The sequence below is a fragment of the Dermatophagoides farinae genome, chromosome 4 (assembly GCF_024713945.1).
Source record: "Dermatophagoides farinae isolate YC_2012a chromosome 4, ASM2471394v1, whole genome shotgun sequence".
NCBI classification, from domain to species: domain Eukaryota; kingdom Metazoa; phylum Arthropoda; class Arachnida; order Sarcoptiformes; family Pyroglyphidae; genus Dermatophagoides; species Dermatophagoides farinae.
Window position 1 is genome coordinate 6,257,983 of NC_134680.1, and position 21,528 is coordinate 6,279,510.

The 21,528-nt window shown below is 30.6% G+C and overlaps 3 protein-coding genes across 7 annotated transcripts; 1 reads left to right on the forward strand and 2 right to left on the reverse strand.

The window, feature by feature from the left end:
- Window positions 1-16: 16 nt before the first annotated feature.
- On the reverse strand, window positions 17-15,508 carry LOC124490314 (uncharacterized). Of its 4 annotated transcripts, XM_075730924.1 has the most exons (9): window positions 14,879-15,508; window positions 13,961-14,806; window positions 13,384-13,881; window positions 8,247-8,587; window positions 7,030-7,334; window positions 6,654-6,947; window positions 5,515-6,577; window positions 2,710-3,656; window positions 17-2,650 (listed from the first exon to the last, which is right to left on the reverse strand). In XM_075730924.1, the coding sequence occupies exons 3-9, from the start codon at window positions 13,752-13,754 to the stop codon at window positions 653-655; spliced, it is 5,319 nt and encodes a 1,772-aa protein (XP_075587039.1). In that variant the 5' UTR covers window positions 13,755-13,881; window positions 13,961-14,806; window positions 14,879-15,508; the 3' UTR covers window positions 17-652. The 4 variants fall into 4 exon arrangements, with proteins under 4 accessions (XP_075587039.1, XP_075587041.1, XP_075587040.1 ...); XM_075730926.1 differs by lacking the exons at window positions 13,384-13,881; window positions 13,961-14,806; window positions 14,879-15,508 and adding an exon at window positions 12,209-12,828; XM_075730925.1 differs by lacking the exons at window positions 13,384-13,881; window positions 13,961-14,806; window positions 14,879-15,508 and adding an exon at window positions 8,996-9,135.
- Window positions 15,509-16,079: 571 nt separating this feature from the next.
- Window positions 16,080-16,679, forward strand: RpS27A (ribosomal protein S27A). The gene has a single exon (XM_075730930.1). The coding sequence runs from the start codon at window positions 16,080-16,082 to the stop codon at window positions 16,545-16,547; it is 468 nt and encodes a 155-aa protein (XP_075587045.1). The 3' UTR covers window positions 16,548-16,679.
- Window positions 16,648-21,379, reverse strand: LOC124490855 (tRNA (guanine-N(7)-)-methyltransferase). Of its 2 annotated transcripts, none has more exons than XM_047053420.2 (3): window positions 21,292-21,379; window positions 17,254-17,576; window positions 16,648-17,198 (listed from the first exon to the last, which is right to left on the reverse strand). In XM_047053420.2, exons 2-3 carry the CDS (start codon window positions 17,555-17,557, stop codon window positions 16,705-16,707), a joined length of 798 nt encoding a protein of 265 aa, XP_046909376.1. In that variant the 5' UTR covers window positions 17,558-17,576; window positions 21,292-21,379; the 3' UTR covers window positions 16,648-16,704. The 2 variants fall into 2 exon arrangements, with proteins under 2 accessions (XP_046909376.1, XP_075587044.1); XM_075730929.1 differs by having other exon boundaries at window positions 21,298-21,376.
- Window positions 21,380-21,528: the final 149 nt, after the last annotated feature.

A 21,528-nucleotide genomic window follows, 5' to 3' on the forward strand; every position in this document is an offset into this window, starting at 1 on the left:
TTAAACAATCGAACGGTTTTTTTTAGTTTTAAAAATGTTCATCATTTATTCAATTTCAAATTAAATTAAAATAAAATAAAATGAATAATATGCAAATTCAAAGGCGTTATCATCGTAATCATCATCATAAATCAATTATAATCATTTGTTGTTTTAAAATTTTACGTTTTTTTTTTTTGATAATAATAATAAATGAAAAAAAAAAATCAAAGGAAGATATCAATTTTTGTTTTGTTTTGTCGTTTTTTTTTAAAAATGGTTCTTATACCATTTGGTTTTTTGTTTATATATATAGTGGGTATTGTGTATGTATTATTCTTATAAATCGAGATTCACACAGATTCAAAAAGATGAAAAAAATTCTTTTAAAAAAAAAACAACAAAGATATTTGAGCGCTCATTGTCATCACTCCATTGTTGTTTATCGAGATTTTTGTTGTTTTCATTTTGTTTGTTTTTTTTTTTGTTTCATAATTACTTGTTTTCTCTAGTGGATTTCGTTTCAGGATTATTAGTTAGTTATTTTTATCAATCAAAATCATATAGTAAATGATGACTAGACGAAATCAATGGAAATTCATTTTTTTTTCATTTATCAATACCGGGGATTGCTGTTTTATTATCATCAACTGATAAATTAAGTTATTGTTTTCTAATTCGATCCATTCAATGTGGCTAATGTTGCTGCTGTTGCGGCTGTCAATGCATTCATTTCATTCAAAGCGGCTTCTTCCAATTCTTGTTTCAATGAATTTTCCGGACTAATTAGACTGCTACGTTTATGTGCATAATTTGTTGTTGTTAATGTTGATGGTGGCTTTGGTACAGCAGTATTTGCAGCAGTACCATTACTTATGCCATTTTTAGTTGCAGTCATGGTTGATGATGATTTAGGAATTTTCGGTACAGATTTTTTCACATCATTTTGAGTATTATTATTACGAACACCTGTTTTAGCCGTAGCGGTTGTTGTTTTTTTCAATGTAGATGACATGGTTGTGGTCGTTGTTCGTTGCTTCGATAAGTTTGTTGCCGCTTTTGAAGCCGTGGTACCTGGTGTTGTGGTGGATGTTTTGGTAGTAGCAGCTGGACGAATCGATCCAACTTTTGTTGCTGTAGTAGAAGTTGACAGTGGTTTTCTTGCCGCAATACTATTGCCAGTTGAAGCGGAAGTTGACAGTGGTTTTCTTGCCGCAATACTACTGCCAGTTGAAGCGGAATTTGTCGATGTTTTTGGTTTCAAAGTTGTTTTTGGTACCGCCGTCGTTGTAGCACGTGTAGTTTTTGGTGCGGTAGTCAAAGTTGAAGTGGTAGCCGGTTTATTCAATGTAGATTTAGCAGTTGTGGCCGTAGTCTTCAACGTTGTTGTTGAACGATTTGTCAAAGCTGTTCGTGATGGCTTAGCGGCAGCAACTGTAGTAGTTCCACTTGTAGTTGTCGTTCTAGTTGATGCAGTTGGACGATTTGTTAAGCCAGTGGACCGATTAGTCGATGTCAATCGAGATGACAATGCGGTACTTGTCACCGGTTTTTTATCACCAGTTTTAGTTATTGCTGCCGGTTTGCTTCCAGTTGTTGTTTTTGTGTTATTTGAAGATTTAGTAGCAGTTGTTAAACGAGATGATACTGCTGGACGAGTGGTAGCCGTTGTTTTTGGTGCTAAAGTTTTTGTACCAGCAACAGTTTTGTTATTCGATGTTTTACCTGTTGTCGTTGTTGTTGTTGTTGTTGATGGAGCAGCGGTTTTGATTGTTGCTTTTGATGGAACAGTACTTTTGACAGGAACAGTAACAGGAGCAACAGAAGCAGGTATAGTTTCTGAAGTAACCACGACTGGAACTTGTTCCAAAACTTTTTCTGGAATTTCCTCTACTTTCGAAACAATTTCTTTCTTTTCATCAACTGCTAATGGTTCAACCAAAGGAAGCTGAACTTTATCTTCATTCAATACTGATAACGGAGCCACTGAATATTCATCCAAATTAGTCTCCACAAATTCAGGTACAGATCTTTTAACTCGATTAACATCATCATTATTATCACTCATATCAATTACAGGTGATGATGATTCCGATATGAGCATTTTAGAATCTTCAATATCATTGACTATTTTATCGTCTAATTTGCCAAATAAATCTCCATTAGGAATAGATTTGTCATCATTATTCAGATCAATAATACCATCACTGATGTTTTGGGAAACTGGTGCTTTAATCTCATCGGTATTTTGTAATGAAATTTTCGATAAGTTTTCAACAACAATATCATTCATTTTTTCTTCGTGGCTAGTAGTATTCATTGATTGTTGAATATCATAATCATCATTAGTAATAACAGTGGCAACAGCAGCAGCTTGAGCTTGCGGAAAATCGGAATCAATCAATTTTTCATCCAATTTAGGATCATTGTCCATTTCAAATAATTGTGATCCAATAGTTGTTGTTGTTGTTCTATTATCCAAAATAGATTCATGATACTGTTGTTGTTTAAAATCATTAAATTCTTGTTGTTGCTGTTGTGGTTCATTCAATCCAAAATCATTAGCATCATCATCACCTTCGATTGGATCGATAATTTTTGCTGGTAACTTTGAATCATCATTAATGTTATTTTCAAACATTAGGTCTGATTTTTCATCATTTGTAAATTGCTAGATTTAAAAAAAAATGAAAAATTCATTATTTATATTGGTTTTCATGCCAAACATACCTGTTCATTATAATTATCCAGCTCTTGTTGTTGTGGTGGTGTTGGTGATGGTGGTTGATGATCATATAATAATCCAGATTCTAATTGTGAATTCATCAATAACATTGGTGTTATCAATGAACCAGGTAAATTTTCCATCGGTTTTGTATAATCTGTTTGAATCATCAAATCATTGGATTCATCATTGAATGAAATTTGATTGGCAAACATAAAATCATTCATCATCACTGCACCGGTATCATTATTATTAGCAGAATCATTAATTGGTGAATTAATCAATGTTGGATCAGTAAACGTAGATAATGGAACTTCATTTGAATCAATTGTAAAAGAATGATCATCCATATCCATAATATTGCTACCATCATTATTAATTGGATATATTGATGAAGTATCAATAATTGTTGTATTTGCCGAACTATTTTCAAATGGATTAACACTCGATAGATTCGCTTGTTGTTGTTGTTCAATCGATTCAAATGATTCAAATGGATTATTTCTATTATTATTCTCCATATTATTATAATCATTACTATCTGCTATTACATTGTTAACATTGAATGATTCTGATGATGATTGACAAATGAAATTCATTTCATCCATTTGTTGTTGTTGTTGTTGATGATTTTGTTGTTCATCATCATCATCATTAACAAGGAGTGGTGATGGTGGTGGTGGTGGTTGTTGTTGTTGTGGTTTACTAATACTATTATTATCATCTTCATCATCATCATTATTATAATCAGGTAATAATGTTTTTTCCATTATTAATTCTTCTCTTTCAGCTTTGTTTTCGTATTTGTCATCACCAATACAGATAATGTTATTTTCGTTGTTGATTTTTAGTTGTTGCTCATCAACAATAATCTCGTTACAATTACCGGCATCGATTGATGCCATGTTATTGTTTTCAGTTGTGGTTGTCGTTGTTGTAGCCGGCACGAAATCTATAATAAATCACCCAACGAATAGAGAGAGAAAAAAAGAAAATTAACAATTATGAGAGAAAGAAATGCAAAAAACTTGATTTGATTAGAACAGCAAAAAAAAAATTTCTTTTGAACAGAAAAAACAACGAACAATGACATACATTGATAATTTCTCTATATATTCATCAAAACCAAACCAAAATCTTTGAATTGGATGAATGATTTGATTTGAACTTTTGAAAATGAGCTGTCGTTTTTGTTTGCCTGTAGCGCTGATGTGTTTAGAAAAATGAAATTTTTTTCTTTTGATTTGCGACTTGAAACAAACAACATTCAAAAACAAATCAAAAATAAACTAAAAAATTTATTTATGATGAACTTGAATAATAAAATGTGATGCGTATATATTTTATAAGCGAAGAGCGCGTGAGCGCGCGCGCGTTTTTTTTCACAATTTTTGAATCAAAAATCAAGATGATGATGATTATGATTGTATCAATTTCATAGCAGTCTAAAGATCATAAGATCACCAGGAGACAAGAAAAAAAACAGCATGAATATGCATTCACATACGATGACAGCCTCTCCCTATATAAATTCTCTATATAGATATTTACAAAAAAAAATCTGTTGATTCTTGAATAACAATCTTCAAGAAGATTCTACAAACACACACACACACACACACACACATAAGCCACTGCCACTATCTTTCTTTGGAATTTTTTTCTTTTTTGCAGGTAGGGTAATAAGGCGTCGAAAGATTATCACACCACACACTACAAACACATTACCATAAAAAAAACACCAAAAAAACCAGAAACGATATAAATAAAATAATCAAAAAAAAAAAAAAACCAAAACAACACTAAAACACACACGCCAGGCTAGACCATCAGGACAATCAACTTTACACACTGTGTATGTGTGTGTGTGTGTGTGTGTAGATCAAAAGCATTCATCCATCAATTTTTTGTTGTTCTGGTTTCCACCTCCTAATTTGGAGAAGGATTTTTTTTCAAAAAATAAAAATTTAATGGCTTTAAAAAAAACCAGAAACCTGAATCCACAACAACCAGAGCCACCACCAACACCACTACACTACATTAAACCAATCATCATCTTCATAATCATCATCATCATTCATTCATCCATCCATCAACAAATAAAATTTCAACAAGCAGCAACTGGATGGCATCTACTACTACTACTACTACTACTACTTGTGGATAGGAAACTTGATTTTTGAATTCAAAAAAAAAAATTACTTATTGTTATTGAAATATATATAATTCTCATCATCATCATTCACCATTACCCACATAGGATAGAGCAAGAGAAATGAAATGAAACGAAACGATTTAAATTATTATTATTATTATTCACACACATACATATAAAACATTCAAGAAAATAAAACGATTCCGAAATAAACCCATCATCATCATCATGATCATCAAATGTCATCCATCACACATAAACCATAAACATTTTTCTTCCATCTATCTATCTATCTGTCACAAACTCAAACAACAACAATCGTAATTAGGTTCTCTTTTCGTTTGTTTCTGGGATGTTGTTGTGGTTATTGTTGATGTTGATGAGAACACATTGTTAGATTCTTTTCTGTAATTTCTTTTTTTTTCTATGTACTATAATCATCTATATATACTCTACTGGTGAATAATAATTTAGTTTATATTCATTCATTCATTGTTTTTATAAAGGTGTAGGTGGTGGGTAATGGTTGATGGCCATGGTGGTGGTTGTTGTTGTTCAATTGTCAAATCTTTAAATATTGAGCTCGCTTTTTTTCAAACAGGTAGTTTTTTTTTGATAGAAGAAAAGAAAAAGAAAATCATTAAAAATAACTTACCAAATTCATCTTGACAACGTTCATCATCACCAAGATCATCGCTTTCATCATAGTTGTTATTATTTTTATTATTATTAATTGTTGTTGTTGTTTCGAATGTATTTAATTCATCTTCGTCATCATTATCATTAAATTTCATTGGATGTTCTTGTCGTTGTTCAAATTGTTGTTGTTGATGCTGTTGTTCATTATCAATAATTTTTGATTCTGATTCCATTACAATCATTGATGATGACGATGATGATGATGATGATAAAGATTCCATATTATCGATTCGATTATTCAAATTTTCCATAGTATCGATCGTATCGGGAACAATCGATTCGGTTGTAGGCGTTGTTGGTGGTTGTTCTGGTGGTACTGGTGTTGTTGATGATGATTCAACAATATCCATCGGTGATGGATTTTCATTCGATGTCAAACGATACTTAGTTCCAATTGGTAATTCAGAAAAATCTGTATATGGAAAATGACCACCATTTTTTGTGGAAAGTGATGCTATCATTGACAGATTGCCATCAGAATCATTAGTTAAATCCATTTTTTCTTCTGATTTTACAATTGATTCTTCATCATGATTAGTCATTGTTGTTGCCGTAGATGGAAATCCAGTGGCAACCAATTGTTCAAATGGTTTGAAGAAAATAACAATCGATGTAATATTATCACCAGAACCTTCTTGGATAGCCTGTTCGGATAAGTATGCCGATACTCCAGCAATAACCGTTTCTGGATCATTATTTTCATTTTTACATAGATATTCAAATACATGTGATGTAATATCTTGTCCATTCAAATGATCAAAAAGACCATCACAACCAAGCACAAGAAAATCTAATGATTGATCAATTTCAAATGAAGAGAAACTTGGATCAGCAATAATTAATGCTTTATGTTCTGGATCACCAATAGCACGTGTAACCGATAGAATACCATTTACACGCCATGTATCCATATAGATAACCAGGCCACCTTGATCCTGTATACGAATCCTTTCACTTTCCATATCTGGTTTATGTGGTAACATGATCTCTTCATGGCAACCATTACGAACTAATACAGCCTATATATGTGGAAAAAACCAGAATCGATTAGTCATTTAGAATTAATTAATCAAAAAAAAAAACAAAAAAAATTGCCTGAGAATCACCAGCCCATGCTAGATAAACGGTTTTATTATCTTCAATAAGTGCACAAAGTGCTGTAGTACCGGATGGTTTCAATTTATCAACACCATCTTCACGTAAACGTTTTATATACAGTTCATCTGTTTTATGAAATGCTTCACGAAATGCTTGTTCCATCATATCGCCACCATTTATAAATGCATCACTTTCAACCAGATAATGATGTAAATGTGCCGTTGAATAGCTAGCAGCATCAATACCAGCATGACCATCAAATATTGCATAATAGCTATAGGTTTTTGGTAACTATAAACAAACAAAAAAAAACAAACAATCAATCAATGAAACAACAACAAAAAAAATTTTCCAGTAACACCAGAATTCTTACCGTTAAACCTAATGCTTTATTCAAATTCTGTATAATAATATGTCGATCTTCCATTGATTGTCGTCGATTTTTGATAGCCGAAACAGATGTTGTAAATGGTAATATCATCGATTGATTGTTATTATTTGTCATTTCATTTTTAGCCAAAGAACCACCACCACCATCATCATCATCATTCACAGCATTATTATTATCCAGATAATCATTGACCATCGATATGGCACGATCTGGATTATTACCCAAATCATCAAGACATTCATCCATCAATTCACGTGATTGACGTGATAAATCCACTGAACAAAGTGCTGTACACATAAAGAAAAAAAACACAACAAAAAAATAAGAATAAAACAAAACAGAAAACAAAATAAATTCTCCATACATTCATCATCACGATTAATTTTGCGACGAAAATTTGGTACGAAAAAAAATATTCGTAAAAAAAATGATTTCAATAATCGTATGAATGAAAACATTTTTTTTGTTTCATCTGTCATCGGTCGTTGTCATCAATCAATCAATCAATCAGAAAACAAACACAAAACCTATATACAGGTGACGTGTGTGTGTGTGTGTTTGTTGTTGGCAGTATGACCAATATCGAAATGTATCGATTTCATCGAAACAAACACACACACACACATCGACACAGAGACAGACAGACATAAATATGTGTCTCAAGTCTAACTTAAAATTCTTTTTTTTTGTACAAAAAAAATAATCAGTAGCCATTATTATTATTATGATTAAAATGACATGAAAAGGGGGCAAAAACAACAAAAATCGTATCGATATACCTGTTATTTATTTTTTCGTTTCGTTTCATTTAATTTATCCATATTTAACCGGTATATATATGGACAACAAAAAGAGATTTGTTGACAAATGAAACGAAACGAAACAATGAAATGAAATGGAACCAGTTCACACACACAGTGAGAGTGTGTGTTATAGATGATTGACATTTTTTTGTTTTGTTTTCATCTACATTAATTATAAACACACAGTAAGAAAAAAAACTGGAGATCAGATAATAACAAAAAAAAAGTTTAGCTACTAAAACTATCAATCAAGTTGACTAATTTTTGTTCAAATGAAATGTGACTCCAAAAAACATGCACACAGATAGACAGATAGATTTTGTCGCAAAATATTGATTTTCATGCATCATCCAAAAGAGAAGAAAAAAAACGAGTTAATTTGATTAATATACTAACCACCAGTTGATAATGAAGATCGTTGTTCCATAGATGGGCCACCAATCGTTGTTGTTGATGTTGATTGATTATTATTATCCATCATCATCATCATTGACATTGAATCGTTCATCATCGTCGTTGTTGTTGTTGATGATGATATTGTTGGTGATGATAATGCAGGTGATTTGTCCATTTGTAATTCGTCATAATTGTTATTATTATTATTCAATTGATGATTATTGTTGTTGTTATTGTTATTATTAATCATCAACGAATGATTAAATTCATTTATAATTTCTTGACTCATTCTGGTGGCTATTTTGATGGCAACAATTGTAGCTAGTTCAATTGGACAATTTCTGTAGTTTTTTTTCATGGTAAAAAAAAAGAAAAAAAAATTTTATTAATAAAAAAAAATTCGACAATTTAATTCAATTCCAATGAAATTCAATTGAATTGAAAAACGACAACAACAACAACAACGACAACAACAATTTGTTGCTTGGTTAACCAAACAAACAAACCAAAGTGGAATGATTGCCAAGAAGAAAAAATTGATATTAATTCAAATTGTCAAACACACACATACAGTACTATATAAAGAAATCGACAGCAGCAACAGGTATTATTTTTTTGGCAATGGAAATGTTTGTTTGTTGTTTATGAACTTTTTTTTGTCTTCATTTTAATCATAGGTTTGCGATATTTATTTTTATTTTTATTTTTTTTTTGTTCACTGAAAAAATATATATATGTTATCCACCAACCTGAATATATCCAAAAAAAAAACGAGAAAAAAAGGATTTTTCACTCCGCTAGTAAGCCAAAGAATGAATGAATGAATCATCAACCATTAAATATAAATCATTCCTTTTCCTTCCACTAATTCTACGGCGTAGGTTTAATTTGATGAATAGACTTTTTTTCTGGGTGGTGGTGTTGGTGTTGGTGGTGGCAGCGGTAGCAACAGTCTCTTTATCTCCATCTCTTGCATTGAAATTCCAAATAATGATGATGATGATGATAATTATCATTAAGCAGAAAATTGAATTTAGAAATTTCATTTTGAAAGAAAAAATTTCTGTGTGTACAGATGTTTTTTTTTTTACTATTTTGTCATCAATGGTAGCCCTCAATTGTCATCATCATCATCATAATTTAAAACAAAAACAGAACAAAAGACTAGAGCAAAACAACAAAAAAAATGAACCAGACACACACACACACACACACACACACACACACATATGGAGAGAAAGAAAATTAAAGAAATGGACAACGACCACTATAAAAAATGACTTTTATCTCATCATCATCATCTATTTCTTCATTATCTATCCATCTAATGTAATGATAATAATCTTCTTTAATATTGAAAAAAAACATCACGAATAGAAAATAAAAATGTTGACCAACAGGGAAAAATGTAAACTCTCAAATGATGCACACACACACAGTGTTAAATTTTTATTTTCATTGAAATTCAATATTAATAAAGGTGTGATACATCAAACTATATTAACCCGTTTACACCATGTGTGTGAGAATGATCCAATTTTTCCCTTACATTTTTGTTTCATTCTACTTGAAAATTTTCATTTTCTCAAAAGTTCACAAAAAAAAATGATGAAAGTTGACATCGTTAAAAATGATTTTATCATCATTGTAGTTCACACACACAGACAAACACGACAACAAAGTTTAATTGTCATACGGAAATTGTTTATGTTGATTGAACGATATAATGTGTGTGTGTTAAGTATTTACTACTGCACACCGAAAATCCTAAAATCATGAAAATCAAGTCGAAAATTTTTTTCAGGCACTAAAAAAACGTGGTTTTTGTACGTCGATTGGTAGGTTAATCCTTTTTTCATCATCATCACTGATTAATTCAATTGATTTCGAAAGAATTTTTCAAGAAAAAAAATTATCATTTAGACGTGATCATGGCTGATGCTGATGCTACTGCTATACATTCAGAACGAAGGGTTAGACAAATTTCTAATGAAACAACAACAACGAAAAAATGAAAATGAAAACTTGTATCGAATGGTTAATGATAGGTTTGCTGTTGTTCGATTAATGAGGTTATTTTGATGAAAGTGGATGATGATGGCCACGAAAAGAACAAATTGTTCATCTATGTAATAGAAAAAAAAATAAATTTCATTTTTCTTTCAAGGCAATTCGCATTGCCAAATTCAAAAAAATTGGATATAATGAACTTTTACCAATAGCAACAAAATATTCGAACGAATTTTTCAGAAAAAAAACAATTGGCCACATACACACACAAATGGTCAATTGAAATTGAATTTGATATTAAATACTAATGTTACAATAGCCAAATTCAAATAGAAAATACTGTTATTGGCCAGATGAAAAGACAGTGATTGCCATTTAATCAATTCAATGACAATCGGTAAAGATTTGGTAAAGACGTGGATCATTATTTGATACGATGACATTGATATACTGTTTTCTCACCATTTTCAAGAGAAAAAAAAACAAGACAATAAACTTGTTTCCATCATCATCATTATCGTCATCATAATCATCAACATCAATGTCGATCAAAAATCAGTAATAGAGAAAGAGAAAAAAAAGAATAATTTCATCTAAAATGAGGAAATCATCATCATTATCATTACAGGTCAAAATGATCTATTCGTACTTGAATCTATGATATTATCATCATTACAACAATGGTGGTGACCACACATCGCACCACATCACACATCATAAATCGAATATATACGACAATGACAAACTATTTTCACTTGATTAGAGTGTAAAGAGTGAAAATAGTTTCGAATCAAATACTGTATCCGTTTACTCTCTCTCTCTCTCTCTCTCTCTCTCTCTCTCTCTCTCTCTCTCTCTCTCTCTCTCTCTCTCTTTCTTTTTCTCTCTCTCTCTCTCTCTCTCTCTCTCTCTCTCTCTCTCTCTCTCTCTCTCTCTCTCTCTCTCTCTCTCTCTCTCTCTCTCTCTCTCTCTCTCTCTCTCTCTCTCTCTCTCTCTCTCTCTCTCTCTCTCTCTCTCTCTCTCTCTCTCTCTCTCTCTCTCTCTCTCTCTCTCTCTCTCTCTCTCTCTCTACATAAATTGTCTACTGAACCATGATGGATATGATATTGGATGAGATGAATGGATGGCTGATTTGAATCTAAAGGATATCGGATTCATGTTAAACACTGAAAAAACCAAATATATGGTATGGAGCCAACCTTTTTTTCTTTTCATCATTTTTTCGATCATATACATGAGTGATTTTCATTCTCTCTCTCTCTCTCTCTCTCTCTCTCTAGCTTTCTCGTAGCAACTGGTGTCATGATATGCCATGTCAACAACAACAACAACAAAAGAAGCCGTGATAATTTTGTCGGCGCCGATGCCATCATCATCATCATCAACATGGTTTTTCGGTTCGGTTACCCGCTCATGAATACAGTAGTATTTAGGGAGTGAAAAAATGTTTAATTTTAACTGAAAAAACAACAACGAAATAATTCCTTTTTGAAACGAAAAAAAATGAAAAATTTAAATAATTTTCCCATATACGCACAACACAACCCAGTCTGGGTCAAAAAACTTGACTCCAAACACACACACAGACACAGAGACAAACAGGGTTAATATAGAAAGAATATTCTTTGATGTAATACCACCACCATTATATAGGTTAGAATAGATTCGAATAAAACAAATTGTTCTGGTTTTGTGTGTGTGTGTGTGTGTGTGCATGTTCAATTTTAGATTATATAAACAGAACAGCCGAAAACCAAAAAAAAAAAAAACTTTCTGGTTCGAGAATATTCTTGCCAACACCAACAAAAATTCAACACTGCGACAAATACCACCAGACAAGCAACAAAAAAAATTGCCGGTAACAGACACACCCGAAAATATCAAAAAAAGGGGAATAAAGAATCCAACAACAACAACAAAAAATGAAAAAAAAATTTTGAAAAATATCTTACCCAATTTTGTTGAAAGTAATCAAAGAAAATCAAAAACTGTGGTAGCCAAAATCACAAAAAAAATGAAGAAGAGATGCAATTGTGAGGCAAACACACAACAATAACAAAATTAAATGGTTTTTTTTTTGATCAAAAAATGAAATTCAAGTTTTTTATTTTATTATTGAGAAACGAAAAAAAAATTTAAAAATTTCACAACATTCAATAACGTCTCTTTTTTCTGAAAATGAAAAATTTTCCTTTATCATTCAAGCACAGGGACGACGATAATCTTTTTTTTTATATATATTATGGAACACACTGATACACAGGCACAAATCAATCAATCAATCAATCAATCGATCAAAAAAGAAGGAAACTCTTTTTTTCAAAAAAAAATCAGTGAATAAAATGAAAATGAAACTCATCGTTTTCATTGATTAAAATCTCCATTAGATAGATGTTATTGTTATTTGATCAAAGTTTTTGTTTTTCAACGTTGCAATATAACATTTATATAATGATTCACAATCGAGAAAGGATAAAAAAAATTCGTTTGATTGCTTGCCGTCATCATCATAGTAAACATCAAACGAAAATAATCATAAAAATACCGGCAATGCGGACTATGACGACGAATGAATGGTGATGACGAAAATTGAAGCCAAAAAAAAAGATGATGATGATTTCAATATTATGAAATACTGTCTTCAAATACATGCGTCGTCGTCATCATCATCATCATCATTGCAGACATTTCATACAATGCAGATACTATTCTCTACAACAAACGAAATAGAAAAAAAAGATTGCTATTTGAAAAAACACACACACAAACAAATGCTATTTGATACTGGCCAACCAATTGGGAGTCTCTTCAAAATAAAAAAAAAATTGTTCTTTGTTCTCTATCTCTCTCTTTTGTTCATCATCATTCTATTTTTTTTGTGTAATAGGAAAACTGGAGAGGTGGAGAAAGGGTTGGCGCCACGAATATCAAAAATTAGTTTATCGTGTTTGTATCGAAGAAAAAACAAAAGACACAATAATAGATGACAATTTCAATGGTCTATCATCATTGCAATAAAACAAAAAAAAAAGAAGAGCCAGAATAAAATTGGCTACATCTCAATCAATCGAAAAGTAATTGATTGATTGATTGACTCTCAGACAAAAATGAATTTTTTCTAACTTACTTTAGCCATAAAAAATGATATATCCAATCAAATATTTCAGCATATAAATTATTTGAATGTATACGATAATTTGATATTGGTATACCATCGAATGATGAATTTTTTTTATTTTTATTCTTTTTCCGTAATACAACTGTTGATGTTTGCAATGCATTCGCTGTGGTCGGATCAGCAGCCATTAATGATGAAAATATTCTTGATGATGATGATGATGAATCATATGTATTTGATTTCATTGCTGATGATGGTGGATTCATTTTTCTATATCGTATTTCACATTGATAATCAATTAGAAATTTTCTAATTCTTTTACATAGTAATGGTGATACATTTGTTGTTGTCGCCATTGTTGTTGTTGATGATGATGACATTATTACGTGTTTATTTTTCACAGTGTATGTAGAGTTGAGTTGATTATTTCAAAAATTCAAATGACGATAATGATGGTGATAGTAGTGGTGGTGGGAAATGGAACAAATTTGAAATTCAAATATAGGCCTATTTTGTAAAATAAAATTATAGAATTGAATTGAATGGAAAAAAAAGCAATCAGAAAAAAGACAATTTGGCCACTTACGTTTCGGGATAGTTCAATTTTCCAAAAATAAATTTTTGGCTGTCGTAGCAGCGTATATTTGTTGATGATTGTTGTTTATCGTGATGTTCAATTGACCGATTGTTGTTTGATTACGGTGTTCAATTATTCTAATTCAAATTATTGACTGGATTGTCTGGACAATTTTCTGTGGTATTGTTCCAAAAATATATCAGATTGATTGAAAAATACAACAACAACAACAACAAAAAACTGGTCACGGTTTCGGAACAATAAATAAAAAAAAAGATGGTCGTCAAACAGGCACTGGATGGCAAGATGCGTGTGTGTGTGTGTGTGAAAATCATAAATTTTGATACAATTATCGTTTATATAAAAATAATAATAAAACTGGACCAATGACCAACAAAAAACAAATCAAGATGATATTTTTTCAGTCAGTGTGTGTGTGTGTGTGTGTGTGTATGTGTGAAAAAATTTCAAAGCTTCAATGATTCTTGGTATTATATTCATGAAGAAGAGTTTTTCACAATTTGTTGGTTGTAATTATCATTAACATAAAATAGGAATTATTATAATGATGACAAAATAGGCACTTGTTGATTATAGTGAAACAACAACAACAACAAAAAAATCAGTTGTAATTACATTCAATAAGGAAAAAAACAACAACAAAAAAAAAAAACGAAATCAGTGTGCAATCAACAGGTTGTTGCTGTTGTTGTTGTCAATTGATCGGAATAACAAAACGACATTTGTAGAAGAAAAAAAATCATCATCAAGGCAATTATTATGCAAATTGAAAAAAAAAATTTTCAATTGATTTTTTTATGCGTTTCCACTCAAAACGAAAGAATATCGAAAATTCTGTAAAAGAAAAAAAGAATCGATATTTGATTGTTAATTATTGATCACGAATTATTATTAAAAAAATCATACCTGAAACAAAACAAATCTGATTGTGTTATAATATATTTATCAAAAGGTAGAAAAAAAAATAAATTTGACAATGAGAAACATATAAAAATGTATTGTGACCATTAATCAACAATGATGATGGTGATGAGCAAATGAATGTTGTATATGTGTAATAAAAAAGGCACCAAATACAATGGAAAAAAACGTAGAAAATTTTTTTCGTGAGTTAAAAAAGGGCAAATGTTTCGTTGTTGTTGTTATTTCATAAACAGGTGATGATTAGTCAAAAAAGAAAAAAAAAATTTAAAACACACACACATGTCTATTGTTTTCTTGTTCATCATTGATAAACATTTGATTGATTTTGTTGAGTATTGATTTTTTTTTACTGTCATCGATTAATTCATTTATAGGGTGTGATAATTTGATGATGATGATGATGATGAGCATTTAAAGTTTGATTGGTAAAACATCATTTTGGGTGCTTATATACACGATTCGAATGTTTGAATTCCATGAAAACACAGCCTGTTTTGCTGCTGTTGCCAATATCCAATTAAACCCAAACAAACACTGTACGTGTATTAATTGACCATTTTATTGATCTATTGATTAATCGATTAGATTTTATCAATGATAAAAAAAAATTTGTTTATTTGTCTTGAAATGAAAATTTGGAAAAAAAATAAAAATAAAGAAAAAAAAAACAATAAATGTTTGGATCATTCATAGAGATAATGACATATTTGTATTCTACTTTACTCAATTCTCGTTTTTAATCCATTATTCAATGAATTTTCATTTGATTTTAATTCCATTAAAATTATAAATGTTTAAATGAATTTAATTAGCAAAATTCACTGAATTTTTTATTGAAACAATTATCAAAATGGAATTTTCAGCATTTTTGTTGTAACATTCTATATGACGGGCCAATCGAATTCATTCATGTGTGCGTGCTTGTGTGTGTGTGTTGAAGTTGTTGTTGGCAAAAGAAAAAAAAGCTTGCCACTGTCTTTTCCTTTTCCCTATGCGTGTTCACTGTGTGTGTGTGCGTTTGGTTTCTGTGTGAGTTTTACATGTGGTATGTTTTTTTTTCCAATTCTAAAAATTTTCATTTAAAAATTCCACTAATTTCATTGATTTTTTTTCCACTTACAGATTTACGAATCGAAAACTTTTTCATTGGATAATCGAATTCAGTCCAAAAAAAAAATCAATCATGCATCTATTTGTCAAAGGCCTTTCAGGCACTTTGATTCTCAGTGCAAAACCAACGGACACTGTTGCCAGAATTAAATCCATTATCGAAATAAGTGAAGGTGTTGAAGCCATCAAACAACGATTAAGCTATGGTGGTCAACCACTGGAAGATTCTGAAACATTGGAATCATATGGAATTGAAAATGATTCAACAATTTTCTTTACATTAGGTTTGTTGGGTGGTGCTAAAAAACGTAAAAAGAAGAATTATACGACACCAAAAAAGAATAAACACAAGAAAAAGAAGGTCAAATTGGCCGTGTTGAAATTCTACAAAGTTGATGATAATGGTAAAATCACTAGACTTCGTCGTGAATGTGAAAATAAAGAATGTGGTGCCGGCGTTTTTATGGCCAATCATGCTGATCGTCATTATTGTGGACGTTGTGGTCTTACATTGGTCTACAATAAACCAGAAGATAAATGAACACATCATTTACCACAACACCACCACCATCGAAACGATTCATTTTTCTTTTCACATTCTTAATATAAAACGGTTTTTCTATAAAAAAAATGAAATAAAATTCTGGATTTAAAAAAAAAAATGAAAATAAAATTTTTTATTTTGGAAAAAAAATTTTTCAATCTTTGTTATGTTGATCTTTTGGATCATCAATACGTCGAAATACAGCATGCCAAATTTGGCCACCATTACGTGTTACTTTTTTTCCTTCTTCAGTTAGTGTAAATTTTTTGACCACCGGATCATCATCATTATCCGAATCCTGGACTTGAATGAATAATGGATGATCATCAAAATGTTTATACATCCAATCAAATAATTCTTTAACATCGGATGCAAAATAAGCACGGCCATCGATACGTAAAAAATATGCATATTCAGTCAACAATTGTGGACTAATAATACGCCATTTATGTTTTTGTTTTTTAAAATGTGGATCAGGAAATAGGAAAAATATTTTCGATAATTGTGATTTGTTGAAAAAATTTGGCATATATTTCATTGCATTACTACGTATACAATTGATATTATTATATTTGCCCGGATTTTGTACACGTAATGCACGTATACGTTCAACAACATAATCGGATACTTTTTGTCTGATTTCAATGCCTGAAAAAAAAGCAAAAATGAGTTTTATGTGATATTTGAAAGTATTTCAAATTACCCAACATTAATGATTCAGGATATAATGATGATAATTCAATCAATAGGCCACCATAACCACATCCAATATCAAGAAATTCTACTTTTGATCCATTCTCATTATTCATATACAATGGATAAAATGATGACCAATCAACATCATCCGGGGTTATTGGATAATCATCGAAAAAATGATCAGCAATTGGATTTGAATGTGCACGTTGGCGATAATAACGTTTCTGTGGCAGACATACTGACAATGATGATGATGATGATGATGATTCTGGTGGTGGTTTTTGTTCAATACTTGTAGAATATTCGGTCATTTTTTTTTACAGAATAAATCTTTGAAAAAAAAAATCAAAACAGAAACATCAGAAATCTTATGCACATTGAAAACATGCATGCATTCGATTCGATATTTGTGTATATACACACATATACACTAATGACATCTGGTGGCCATTTATGATACTTTGATTTTTTTTTTTTTTAAAATTTTTTAAATTTTGAAAATTCTCAAAATTCCATTGTTTTTTTTGAAAATTGATTTTTTTTTCTCTCTCTCACTAATTTTCTTGATTGTTTACAATCAGGATTATTAGTGTTTATAAATAGAACACATCCGTCACGTAGCTATAGATAAGTTGACACTTTACGATTTATTAAAATCAGAAAAAAAAAATTATTCAGCTGATGTCACAGATGATTAAATTTTAATCATAAAAAAAAAATAAAAATCAGATGAAATTCATTTGTCAAACATCATCATGATCATCATCATCGTTTGTGTTTGCCAAAATTGAAAAAAGAATTTATGGAAAAAAAAAATAAATAAATAAAACACGGAAAACTCGTTTAGTACGCGCATCAAATTTCAACCCATAACAACGACAACAACAACAACAAAACGATGAAAAATTCTTGGCTTCGTCTATTTATTTTTTTTTTGTTCTTGCAAAAATTCATTTCATTATCATCATCATCATCATCATCATCTGATATGATAAAAAAAATGGCAACAAAATTTCAATGGTAACAATTTTTATATTTATTAATCAAATGCTCATTAAAAACAACAGACACACACACACACACATGACGGAATCGAATCATTGTCATTATCATAATTTTCATGAAAAGCCCTTATAACTATTTCGACACACACACACACTAATTACCTTTCCGAATGAATGGAACATGAAAAGAGAGAATTTTTTCTCGAATCCAATGTGTCGTTGTTGTTGTTGTTCAGACAGACGGTGCGGTTATAATTACATTGTAATTCATCATTAATTTCCAAGAAACAACATGAATCCGACAACCAATGGAATTTTCATCATGATGATGGTGGTGGTAGCGGTGGTGATGGTAGCGGTGGTGGTGTTGGTGATGAAATTGGTTATAATTAATTCATTCATTTTTTTTCTATTCTTCATCAAAAAAAAAAAATGAAATTCTCTCTATTTGATGACACAAAAAAACGAGTGTTTATTTTTTCAAGGACAAATTTTTCGAATCAAAAGAATAGATGATTTGTTTATTTATTTTTTCATCGAATTCAATTGTTACTTGTTGTCATCATCAATCTTTACTTTATATACGAGCAATAGAAGCAAAATTACCCAAATTTGGTTAAAGCACACACATACATACAACACACACACGCACAACAGCAACAACAACAATTCATTTTGACATGGAATGAACAAAAAAAAAAATCTTTTCGTTCAAGAGAAAAAAAAATTCCTGTTAAAAAAAATTCTATTCCATAGAATGGAATTAAACAAACGAAAAAAATTTTTCAAACTTTTGTCACAAAAGAATCGATGACCGCCGTTCTCTCACTCGAAATACAAACATTCGATTCTATTTTCACACAAATAGACAGACAACATCATATTACAAACGGTTCGATTAATTCTTATTATGGAAAAAAAACGAATTCCATTCACAATCATTATGGTGTCGGTTTTCCATAGTCATCATTTAGCTATTGTTTTCTTTCTCTCTCTCTCTATCTCTCTCTCTCAACAACAACAACAAACATCTAAATTTAGCTAAAAAAAAAAATTCAACTTATAACCATCAAATGATAAAACATTCAATTGTGATATATAATTCCATATAGTGGTGGTTGGTGTTTGGTTGGTTGGTTGTCATTAAAAAAATGGTAAGAATAAAATTCTTCCTCATACACACACACTTACTTGTATCACAAGGGATAGAATATATATTTTCGAATACCAAATATGGTAATCGAGGAATGATCAGAAAAAAAATCATAATCAGAGTGCAATATATATATATTCGGGTATAGAAATTTTTATGCGAAAATCTCTTTTTTTGATGTTTTCATTTTTTTTTCTCTCGTTTTTTTTATGTTCATGTCGTATTTTTTTTCATCGCCCCCTGCCACCAGTCATCATCATCATCATCATCGGAATCGGAATTAAACACATCGATTGAAGAAGGAAGACACAAAAAAAATGTTTGCAAAAAATTCCAAATTGTCCAGCCTCGAAATTCCGAATTCTATCCCAAATCCAACAATTTACAATCATCATCCAATTATATAAAAAAAACCATAATAATAATGATGATGATTATCATTGACTTTATATGGTACAAAATATTCTTGATTCTTCAATCATCACTTTATTATTATCATGTTCAATCAAGTGTACGTTTGCTTCTGTTGCTGCTGCTGTTGCCATATTTTTTTCTATACATACAAAAAACCAAGGTTATCATGATGATTGTTTTACGGTAATGAAAAAACAAGAAAAAAAATCGGAAATGCAAATCACGATGAATATAGAAACGAAAAAAAAAATTTCAACTTCTTTTCTTCTTTGATTTCATCATTATTATTATTATTTCATACAAAAAAAAATCATTGCCCAATCAATTGTGTGCAACACATCAAACCGAACCAAAAAAAAAATTGCAATATGATGATGATTATTATTATGATTATATATGATGACGACGTAACCATCTTGTCGAAATTGTCGATTTTTTCGTTCATCGTTCGTACGTTTTTTTTTTGCTCAAATTACACACAGGAAAAAAAACAAAAAACTGAAAATTCATCATCATCACCATTGCATTTAAATGCATCACACATACACATAGAGAGAGAGAGAGAGAATTTGCTCTTGAAAAATAATTCTTTTCATTCTTATTCTTGCACCAACCATCATCCATCCCCCCAACCATACACACACACACATAAACATACTTGGCAATAATTGGCCATGGCATTTAGCCATTCATTTTAAACAGAAAAAACGAACCAATTAGGAACCAACCAGATTAATGTTATGTGTGTGTGTGTGCAAGGCCAATTTTTTTTCAATAAATTCGAGGCGATTATAATAATCATCATCATCATCACCATCATTATAATAATTTTATGAGGCGATTTTTTTTTGTTATTTCTTCAAATCCATAGTAGTAGTAGCATTAATGTTTCACATGTGCCAACAACTTGATGATTGTGCTCTGTGTAAAAAAAAAGAATCCATTATTTCAACAAAAAAAAGAAAAAGAAAAGAATAACAGAATACGAAGACAAAAAAAAAATTTTCTTTTTTGGTTGCATCAATTTGATGATGATCATGATGATGATGATGATGACGCCAAAAACAACAGAAGAAGCAACTCGACACACACACACATGATGAAATTTTTGTTGCTGTAAACTTTACAGTGTAAAGACAAACTCGTGAATGAGAATGAAAATGAAAAGAAAAACAAATGTTTCTTGTTGTTGTTGTTGTTGTTGAAGAATGAAAAAAAAATTATCCGAATTAAGAAAAAAAAATCGCACACACACACACCATTGAATTTGCGAATGAATTCGCTATGTCGATACTACATCTGCAACAACATAAACATAGATCACGCCGTGTGTGTATATAATATACATGTGGAGCAAAAAAAAGAATAATTTTCCTTTTCTTTGAATTCGTTATCGTTGCTGTTGTTTCTTTCACTAATTCCAATGGAAGAGAAAGAAAGAAAGAAAAAAAGAGTTAAGAGTATGATGACTTACCATTACCTAGATATATTGTGAGACAACAACGATTTAGTGTGTCGCAATGATTATCAAATGATGTTGGTGGTGGTGGTACAATTTTAAGACAACGATAGTGGTAATGATGCGATCCGTAATTTTTTTTTTGTTCATTCGAATCAAATGCGATGAAACGCAATCACTTTTGTTGTTGTTGTTGTTGTTGATGATGATTGTTTTGTCATTTAGCCAAATGTTCAAGTTGTCGAGAGAGAG

Coding starts and splice junctions, on each gene's coding strand:
- RpS27A (XM_075730930.1), top strand. CDS start 16,080: ATGCATCTATTTGTCAAAGGCCTTTCAGGCACTTTGATTCTCAGTGCA.
- LOC124490314 (XM_075730924.1), bottom strand. CDS start 13,754: ATGTCATCATCATCAACAACAACAATGGCGACAACAACAAATGTATCA. Junction 8,588..13,383: donor TATCATTTTTTATGGCTAAA/GTAAGTTAGAAA, acceptor AAAAAACTACAG/AAATTGTCCAATTGAACTAG. Junction 2,651..2,709: donor TGGATAATTATAATGAACAG/GTATGTTTGGCA, acceptor TTTTAAATCTAG/CAATTTACAAATGATGAAAA.
- LOC124490855 (XM_047053420.2), bottom strand. CDS start 17,557: ATGACCGAATATTCTACAAGTATTGAACAAAAACCACCACCAGAATCA. Junction 17,199..17,253: donor TCCTGAATCATTAATGTTGG/GTAATTTGAAAT, acceptor CTTTTTTTTCAG/GCATTGAAATCAGACAAAAA.